Genomic DNA, 10221 nt, shown 5'->3' with positions numbered 1-10221 from the left:
AAACCCGGGGGGGGGGGGGGGGTGCAGTCGGTTAAGCGTCCGACTCTTAGTTTCAGCTCAGGTCATGATCTCACAGTCGTGGGACTGAGTCCCACATCGGGCTTTGTGCTCAGTGCTGAGTCTGCTTCAGATTCTCTCTCCCTCTCCCTCCTGCCTTCTCTCTCTCTCTCTCTCAAATAAATACTGACCACAATAGAGAGGGTCCCAGGTGCAGCCCTGGGTCTGGCAGCCATGCAATAGCCCTGGGGACAGAGTCACAGGACCTGGCCCCATGAGCTCAGTGCCCACCACAAAAGCAGAAGACCCCATCTCCAAAGTTGACAACCATGGTTGTGAGACAGGGCTCATTTATGGACCAACGAGCACATGAAACAAGACAGCACCTGCTCAAATCCCGGAACAGATATAAAGGAGCTGAAGCATTCACAGAAAGGAAAGAGTCCAAACTAGCTGGTCCAGACAGGGCCCATGACCCTAATTTGCAAGGCACTCTCATACCCAGCAACTTAGATGGGTATCTCTGAGGGACAGACAGGGTCCGGAGAGCTTAAGAGACAATGCATCACACTGTTCCATCTCGTAAATATCAGGATCTGGTATTGGCTGAGCAGTGACCTGGTGTCTAAGTGATTGCCAAGCTCGGCATGAGGGGAGGCAGGCCAGGAAGAAGTGAGAGATGCCCCCACACTTGGGCCAGCATATCAAATGGCCAGAGTTCATAAAGCTCAATTATTCCGTGACACTAACCCCAACAGCGTAACCAACCGCCCATCAACTTCTCTGTGTCCCCATCAAGACTGATCTCCCTGGGCAGGAACTATGTCTCATTCATCTCCATTTCCCTCATACAGATGTGCTGATCCCCGCTGCTGCTGCCGCAGACCAGAGAGGAAGGAGAGCACTGACTTCTGTCACCCACTGCACTCTCCCAGCCACCTCCTGGGAAGCTCAGGTCTGGGAGACTCCCATGGCTGGGCCGCAGATATGATAAAGGCAGGACCATATCTGCAGAGAGAGGCTCCGCCTGGGGGACAGCTGACCTCCCTGCTCATCTCTGGCTCAAGAACAGCTCTGAAAGCCAGGTCAGCTAGGGCACATCTCACTAGGCTTGTGCCATAACCCCAGCTCCAGCCTGGTGAAGACAAACACCAGCCTCCCGCCGTCTCGTGCGCAGCACTGCCCTCTGGTGGCCATGGGGGGTCTACACGCAGATGAACTTGGCAGGCAGGAAGCCAAAGGCTTTAGGGCTTGTTTACCAAGACCTGAGACGTGATGTGCCCAGCACACAGAAGAGATGCACTTGTACGTGCTCAAAGACACCCCCAGATGCGCACACACAGCCCAGTTCACCGCAGGAGGCAGACGGAGTGGGACTGCGAATCGAAGATTGCTCCCTTCACTGTCTCGCTGTCTTTGCAGGAGACTCAGGGCTCCTTCTTCCCCTGCCTCTGGAAGAGCCCAAATCCCTCAGCCCCACAGCAGCCGCTAGCAGAGGGTGGGGAAGGGAAGCCACACCAGCTGGGGAGGCAGGGCCCCACACAAGGACACAATGGATGACTGAGTCAAGCCCATCCACCTCTCTTGAGCCCCACGTTCCTCCTTGGCAAAACTGGGTTGGACCCCAATTATACCTGAGCCCCTTTCCAGATCAGATGATTTATGGTTCAAAGTCGTGATCCTCTTCCTAGCTCAAAAACACTCCCAGGTGTCTAGAAACGGGAACATCAACATGGCACCCTAACGTTCAGACAGCCCATCGAACATGTCGCCACACCGATCGGACAGGGATCTAGCCGTCAACTCCCAGAGATGACCCAACTCCCAGAAGGTAAAACTGAGGCGAGAGAGGTCCTATGATGCAGTGAGTTCAGCCAGCCAAGCAGCAGCAAAAATGGGGTGTTTCCACAAATGCTTGCCCCCCAATCTCAGCTGTGGGTGGCTACGCCGGCTCGCTCCACGGGGACAGCTGTGGCCATCCCCCATGCTCACAGCTCATCCCTGTGCAGAGGCAGACGGAGCTCCCATGAGCAATGGGCAGAGCTGAGGCAAAAGGAAAGGTGGAAGAGAGGAAAGCCCGCTCATCTGAGGAGGAGGCAAGAGAAGAGAAAGAATTAGAAGTCAGGGAAGATTCTCTAAACACCGGCTTCCAGCTCTCGCTGCTGGGCCCTCCAGACACCCCCCTGCTGTTCTGCATCTACCAGCCGTCCTGAAACCCCAAAGCTCTCCCTGGGAGAAGCCATCCAGCCCTCCACTCTCTGATCCAAGCTCTCAAGGGCCACGGGCAGTCAGGGACATGGTCCTGCCAGCCGCGCCTCAGCCCAGAGTGGAAATGGCGAGGACCCAGCCGCCAGCTTCCTGAATCCCCGCCAGCCTCGCTGGCACCTGGTCTCCTGGGGGAGCTGACCTGACCAGAGGCCAAGACATCACCCTGGGAAGAGGGCTTGGCTGAGACACAGCCTCGGGGGAGACCACTGTCGGGAACAGGTCAGGAGGAAAGCCCCAAAGCCTCCCCGACTGTGAGAGGCCCATCTGTGACCGTGTCAGCCAGACAGCAAGGCCAGGACTGCACCTACTATCTCATCTGCCTTCCCCTCGAACCCCAGCCAGGGCAATGCTCACCCAGAGAACTGGACTGTTACAACATAAAGGTCCTTTCTAGACCTTCACGTCTACCCTTTTTTTAAATTAACTGATTATCATGGTCGCATCTTCATGAGTGACTGTGTGCATGTGTGTCGACCAGTATATGTTAGCATGCCTAAGAAGAGAGCAAAAGCGTCCAGGCAACATAGCTTAATATTAAATGTCAGATAGCTCTGCGTGAAATTAAAGCAAGTCACATTCTGTGTCTGGACCCACACCCCATCTGTAAAACGGGATTCATATTAATGAATGAATGAATGGTACTTCTCTGATAGGGTTGGCGTTAAGGCCATAACAAAGTGTTGCCTCTCAAGTGGTTGGAACAGTTGTCTAGAACATAGGAAATGCTCAAAGAAAGCTAGCCGTTGTTAGCGATCGTATACTGACAGGTTTCTCTCTGCTGGGTGTCATACAGGGCACTGACCCTCAGAGTGCTGCTGAAAGGTCGTTATTATTATGCCCATTTCAGAGATCAGGAAACTGAGGCCCAGAAGAGGTAAGGGGTTTGCCCAAAGCTAGAGAGGCCAGGCCCGGAGGATCTGCTAGGGAAACCTGGCTGCCGTGGTCCTCTCCATGCTGGAGGATTCTGAGGAAGGAATCCTGCCTGAATCTCCCACCACCCAGACTGGGGACCCTGTTGATGGAACAAAGCAGATGGGGGGGCTGGGAGGCAGAGGTGAGGGTGGAGAGAGAGGCTGGGCTCCCAAGCCAGCTGAGCCCATAGCCTCGCCAGCCGTGCCGGTAAACAGAGCAGAGCAGAAAGCCTCACTGTGAGTGAATCTCTAATTGGCGTGGGCTGCAGGCTTCAAGGAGCCCTGGGGCTGCCAGCCTCGCATAGTTGCTGCCCCTGGGGACCCCAGATTTGGAAACAGTGCCCCAGAGGGAGACACGGTGGTGGGCAAGGCTCTGGCTTTGACAGAGTGCCCAGGACGGGTGCCAGGGCAGAGCAGAAGAGGGTGGAAGAGAGGCCTTCCAGCAACCCTCAGGCCCTGGGCAAGTCACTGCCCTGGTCTAGGCCTCTTACGGAGTCCCTTGTACAGAGTCTGGGGGAGGGGACACCTGCAGCAGTCCCTCCCAGCCCTGAGTTCTGGTGAGCCCTGCACTCGGGGTGAAGGCAGAAAATGGAGGGTCCTCATGGGGCTTCCCAGGGCTCCACCGGGCACTGTGCTTCCATTTTGGCTTCACTGGAATCCTCATCCTTGGAGAGGCAACCCATCAAAGAGGAGCAGCCAATGTGGGGGATCCCCAGGAGTATGTGTTTCCCAAAGTGGAGGCAACCAGGCTCCACGGATGGATGACAGGTGACTTGAGCAGATGCCTCAGACAGCCACCACCAGCTCTGGGGGATCAAGTCCAGCCTCCACTCAGGCCACACTTAGACCCAACTGCCAGGACTCTCAGCCATCCTCCAATCCCTCCCAGATGGACCATTCCCATAACGATGCCCCTTGGGAGAAACAGAACTTTCTGGATGAAAATGAAGCCATAGGGTATCTAGCTGCAGGACCACAGCCAGAGAGAATAGTCAATGGAAATACAGAAGCCATGAGAGGAGCACCACAGAAGGAGCCACAAGACTCTTCTAGAGCTTTCCTTTTGGGAGACATGCAACTCAACCATTTCCTATATTTTGTTAATCAGTAAAATGGGACTAATCATTCCTGCCTATACGTTTCAAGTAGTTGTGGCAAAAATAAACCCAACCTCTGTAAACTGGAAAGTGTGAAAGAAATGCTACAGTGTTCAGGAGGCAAAGAATTTGCTAGACAGAAACAAAAGGAGGACCTGAAGGATACAGTCCTTCGAGAACTGGCCTGGCCCTGGGGACTAGGGGGCCTTAGGAATCCTGGTCCGGTGCTGAGATTCCCCTCCACCACCCAGCCTGATTCCTCCTGCTCCCCCCGCCTATTAATCAACCCCCAACCCCGGAACAGAGCCAAGAGGGGGAGCCCAGGCTTCAGGGTCACCCCTGCTACCATCAACCCATCTCCCTCTCAAACTCAGGCCCTTCCAGTCGCAACAACAGTGGGCACCAAGCCTTTATGATGATGCATGGTTTAGCAATAAAAATTTTATCTTGTAACCACTGAACATTCCTCTATTAAGTTATATGCTTGTATATCTTCCATTCATACGCTAAATATTCCCTTTTCTGGACAAGAATAACTTGAAATGAAAGTTCTAGCATGTTCCTCTCCCATCCAGTGGAGGTCCTTGCTGGAGCAACGCGCGGAAGCTTTGCAAAGGGATGCTTCCTCCCTGCCTTGAGCATGGGGTGGAGAACGCAGAGCCACATCAAGCTGGGTGCCCGGCCTCCAGGAGGCTGCAGTCCCCAGTGCATTCCTAAGGGTGGCGTTTGGTCTGGGCAGTTGACTCCAAACTGTGTGGCACTTTATGGATGACCCAGAGTTCGGTAGAGGTGGGAAGGGAAGGAACAAAGGGAAAAACGGCCAGTGGCCACTGGCCAGAGAGGGAGCACCCCTGCCCTCCTCCTGGGGGCATTGCAAGAGTTGGCACCAATCCCAAAGACGGTGCCCTTAGAAACAGAGCCTCCGTGGGGGGTTCCCTGCACCCTGGGATGGCACCGGTCCAAGCTGGAAGAGGCACTGCCCCATGGTCTCAACTCATAGTTGAATTTACAGGCTCAAAAAGGCTACAGTCCCCTCCTACGACTCACAGCGGGTTAGGGGCACAGCCAGCGGAGGGACTCATGTGTCTCATCCCTTTGACTATTCCTACCCTCCCTGTGGTCAATGGGAGGCCCCAAATGGAGGCCAGAGATGGTGTCTGTGATCCCAGTATAAGCCACTGAATGGGGTCCAGTGGCAGCAGAGCTACTACAATCTTGGCAAAGGTCATCCTGAGGAAAGGTCACAGTCCATCCACACTCCCGCCCAAGAGCCAGCTGGGCTAAGGACCTAGTCCACCCTGACAGTCAGAGAAGAGGAGGGGCAGCAGGCAGGGACAGGCAGGGCAAGGACAGAGAGCATCCCAAGGGAGCGAGCATCAGAACCCCCCCTTCTTCACGGCAGCAGGCTCCTCTTTAGCCAGACAGGAGGCTGGTCGGCCCCTTGAAGGACCCTGAGCCACCTCTCGGATTCCAGGACCAGCCCTCCAGGGATCAGTACCCAAGCACTCTCAAAGTGAGGGCCAGGTTGGGCTGCTTTTACCCAAAGGGGCCATGTGCTCAGGTCCCTGGAGCTGCAGAGATGACGCTCTGGGCCCCGGAGTGTGCCTGGGAAGACTGACCTGGGCTTGTGGGGGTTGAGGACTCTGGATCCAGGGAGGGCCTGGCCTCCAGGTAAAATCCCAGGGCCTCTGGAACACTGGGTCCCTGGCTTTCATCCTAAAAGTGCCTCATTCCCCAGAGCTGCAATCACTCCCCCTTCCAGATCTAACCACAAAGTCCTCCCATCTCAGCCTACCTCCCCCTCAGGCCTAGGCTCAGAGCCTGGCTGAGCTCCATGATGACCTTGGGGCCTGGCTCACACCCTTGCCTGCATCCCAGCTCCCACGGGTAATTGTCAAGGCTGGCGCTCCCCTTGATCCTTCAAAAGGCTGAGAATCAAGGAACCAGTATAGCAGCCAAAGCCCAGAGGATCCTTCACCCAGCCAGGTGAGGGCCTGCAGGGAAAACAGGGGACATAAAGGGACCAGAGAGCTGCAAACACCAGGGACCCTGTGGTGGCTCCTCCAGAGACCCTGTTGGAGGCTCAGAGTCCCAGCCAAGAGCTCAATGGTCTTCAAAATCTGGGTAGCCAGCCCCAGGAACCTTGGGTCCCTCGAGCCATCTCCTCCCCCTAGATCTTCTGACAGTCAAAGGATGAACCATTCTAACCCAGCCTCAGGCAGGCTTGACCTACACAGAGAATCCAACTCGCAGCCTCCACCCTCTGCCTTTGTGACGACAGAGCCTGGTTGGGCGCGGCAGTGCGCAGACCCTTCTAGGTAAGGTTACTGCAGGCCAGGACCTCCAGGGGCAAAGGAGCTATCCTCTTGAACAGAAAGAGGCCCAGATGGAGAGCCCTTTGGGAGTGGAGGAGGCGAAACCCACACTTCTGCTCTGATGCCTTGCAACTGATTCCCTCCTGATACCAGTGGGGCAGCCACCTCCCCTATCATAGGCGCCCTCAGCCAGCCTCCAATGGGGACCCAAGAGCCATTCCACACACGACTCTGAGAGAAAGACCACAGGGAATCTCTTGTCCATCTTAGAAGTCAGGTATGATCAGTTAAGCACCCAGGGAGGGATCTCAGGACTCCACAGCTCCACAAACGAGAGGGTGTGTCTGCGGAGGCCAGCCCCCATCAGCTACCCCCCCATTCTCTTAGCTAGGCCTGATGGAAACGCAGCTTCACCCCAAGCTGGACCCTTAGGCACACACCAGCAAGAGCTTCAGGCTGATGGAAGGCTAGAGGACCCCTGAATTACTGATCTCTGATAGCATCAGGAATCCGAAGAACACTCATTCTGCAAAGTCTGGGCTTCAGCTCAAGTCCCCTTCCCAGGTCATGCCAAAGTCAGGCCTCCTCCCCTGCCTGGAGAGCTTCTGCCTGCCCTCCAGGCCCTCGTCCCAGCCTGCTTCCACAGGCATCCAGGCAGAATGGAGGCCTGGGCCTTGGTGTTGGACAGACCGGGACCTAAGCCTAGCTCACCACGGGGGCTACGTGCCCCAAGAAAAGTTACTTTGCCAGTCTGAGCCTTCATTCCCTTGAGTAAAAGAGGAATGGGTGACACCTGCTTACCGGGATGAGCACGATTCCCCTCCCTCTCTCCACAGTCCTCCACCTCTGGGCTAGACGGCTGGGTGCTTCCCAGAGTTCAGTCAATACCAGCCATAGATCTAACAGGGCACTGGGGAGAAGATGGGGTGAGGAAGGGTCATCAGACCCATGACCTCTGACCCTCCTCCCCCACCTGCCAATCCATGCAGCTCCTGTAGGAATCCAGTTCCCTGGCTCTTAGGTGTTGGGGTAGATTTAAAGAAAGGAGTCCTGCCTACTTGCCAAAGAGCCTAAGTCCTGAAACAGGGATGCGGACACACAGTCTCCCAATCCACTCCCTGCTCACTGTCCTCCCATTTGTTCCACTGGGGTCCTCCAATGGCAAAGGAGACAAGAGACCGCACCATCCCTTCCCGTCACCCAGCTTTCCAGCACCTCCATCTTGGACCCTTTGCCCAGAAAGAGCAACCCAACTCTCCCTGGTCAAACTGCTTCCCCAAGCATCGTTTTCAGAGGAGGGACCTCTGCCTCGCTACAGAAAGCCTACGTGCTTGTGGCCATCCCTGCCTCCCACTGACTTCCTACAGACACACACATCCTTGGAGCAGAGAACAGCCTGAATGAGGCTTTCCAGCTCCCAGAGACCCACACCAGGGAGCTTCTCTCAAACCTTTAGCCCACCAATCCTCCTGGATATCCCCAGATCCAGCTCCTGAGCCCTGGACCCACTGCTAAGCTTTCTCCCCTCCCTACTGCCCCCTTACTGCCCCCCACACACACACAGCCCAACAGTGCACTTCCAAACCAGAGTTTCCCCGATGATCACACTCAGGACCCTCCTCCCACCATCCTCAGGGGCACAGGAATGCTGTGGCCTGCAGGGCCTGGAGAGGCAGAGCTGGGTACATCAGTCTACCCCTGCCAACCCCTGGCTCCCCCCTTGGCTGTTCATGTCCTCATCTCAGGCCCACGGGCTGCAGGTAGTGAGGAGGTGAACGGCAGAGCCCAGATATGGGTCAAGCTGGTCTCCAGGGTCAGGAGTCAGAGACAGGTCCTGGGCTGCACACTTCCTCAAACTGTTAGCTGCAAGAATGCGAGCGCTCTCTCCATGAAGCCAACAGGGTTGGCGGGCTTGCGAGAGCAGAACTGCAATTCCTCCCAGCCTGGCCGCCCCATTGCTGAGGCAAAGGGAGGGCTGCTGCCTGGGAGAGCCGCGCCAATGGCAGATTCGGCAGGGCTTGTGTCTGCCCAAACGCCTTCCTCAGACCCCAGCCACGACTTCAGTGCAAACCCCTCTCTCAGCCTCCTACCCAGTTGGAAGGTCCCCAAGGGGTGTGGACCTTGGTAGGGAGAGAAAAGAGCTATCCCCTGAACAACCCCAGCACTGTCCACACCCTTCTCTGGATGTCAGAATGGGGGTGGTGGGGGTCACCTGTCCCCGAGGTCAGCGGAAGGAAAGATGGGCAGCCTCCCTGCACCCTGAGCTCTTCTTTCTCCTGAGCCTTCGTTCTATCCCCCAGCCCTACCCAAGGGGAGGGAGGGAATGCAGGCCACCACAGGTCTCAGTCAGACGGGGCAGAACCCAGCAAACGCCAGAGTTGGATTTTCAAAAAAAAAAAAAAAAAAAAAAAAAAAAAAAAAAAAAAAAACCACGGATCTGCAAGATCATACAACCCCCTATCCCCAAACCACGCAAGCCCCCTCCGCTCCCTTCTCTATCCTGACTCGGAATTGCCGGCGCAGTTATCAAAGCTCACAAGGACGGGATCTGTAGGCGCCCAGATGCAGCTGAGGGTGGGAAAGGCGGGGGGTGTCTCGGAAATGCCCAAAATGGGGTTGGAGAGGGCGGGCGAGAGAGAAAGGGAAGAGGTAGGCGTCCATGACGGCCTCGACATGTCCAAAGTCTCCCCGAGAGCAGCCAGCTCCCAACTTGTTTACTTGTCAGCGTGTTTTGCTGTTTCCAAAAGGAAATAGTTAAAGATCTCGGCTGGATCGCGAGCAGTCCCTGTCACCTTCCCTCCCGGCTACGCGCCGCCGCTGTCACTGCCGCCGCCGCGGCCGGGGATCGAACCTCGTCTACTTTATTACACTTGAGCGTGGCCAAACTGTTGCTATTTAGTGAGGGGCAGAGAACCCGACTCGCACCCTCGCGACCAGCCCCGGCGTGTGGGGGCGGAGGCGGGAGCGGGAGCTGGGCCCCGCACGCCCTGGGCGGGCTGGGGTCCCCTCCGGGGAAAGGCCCCCACGCGGCTCGGGCTCCCGCCTGCGAGGGCCGGATCACCTGGACTACGCAGCTCGAGAGCATCTCCCGAGCCACAGCGAGCCTGACGCGCGCCGGGCGGGCGGCGGGCAGCGGCGAGCTGGGGCGGGCGGGCGGAGGGCCGGCTCCCGGCCGCTGGCGGGCGAGAGGGAGACGCGGAGCGAGAGGGGAGGCGGGCTGGGGAGCGGCCGCCCGACTTACATGGAAGTGATATTCCTTGAGATGTCCGTGATGTTGATGCTGGCGTTCCCATTGCTGTTCCCTGAATCCTGCCCTTCCAGGAGGGGGAAGAGGTTCCCATCGTCCGGCCGCCGGCAATTGATCTCAGTCTTGCTGCAGACACAATTTGCAGGGCAAGCCAGCACGGAGCCCACATAGTCCAGCCAGACGCTTCCCAGCAAGAAAATCCGCCAGAAACTACACTTGGCTGGGCAAAGAGAGACATCCATCTCCGATCGCGGCTTCTAAAAAAGAGGAGGAGGAGAGGAGAGGGGGTGGGGTGGGGTGGGGGGAGTGGGGAGAGCTGGAAAAAAAAAAAAAAAAAAAAAAAAAAAAAAAAAAAAAAAAAAAAAAAAAAAAAAAAAAAAAAAATT

At 56.4% G+C, this 10221-nt stretch overlaps 1 protein-coding gene across 4 annotated transcripts in view; it reads right to left on the bottom strand.

Moving 5' to 3' along the window:
* NTRK3 (neurotrophic receptor tyrosine kinase 3) overlaps window positions 1-10221 on the bottom strand; it is a 388753-nt gene that overhangs the window by 372743 nt on the left and 5789 nt on the right. For 3 of the 4 annotated variants that reach the window (XM_002919550.4, XM_011225398.3, XM_019800000.2), the window contains exon 1: window positions 9830-10132. In XM_002919550.4, coding sequence (XP_002919596.1) covers window positions 9830-10077 — 248 coding nt within the window. In that variant the 5' untranslated portion in view covers window positions 10078-10132. Of the gene's footprint in view, window positions 1-9829; window positions 10133-10221 lie in introns of those variants that run through there. The other variant, XM_019799995.2, reaches the window with a different exon arrangement.

The sequence above is a fragment of the Ailuropoda melanoleuca genome, chromosome 9, assembly GCF_002007445.2.
Source record: "Ailuropoda melanoleuca isolate Jingjing chromosome 9, ASM200744v2, whole genome shotgun sequence".
Lineage (NCBI taxonomy): Eukaryota > Metazoa > Chordata > Mammalia > Carnivora > Ursidae > Ailuropoda > Ailuropoda melanoleuca.
Note: the sequence above shows the minus strand (reverse complement) of the source record. Positions and strands in the feature narration are given on the sequence as shown.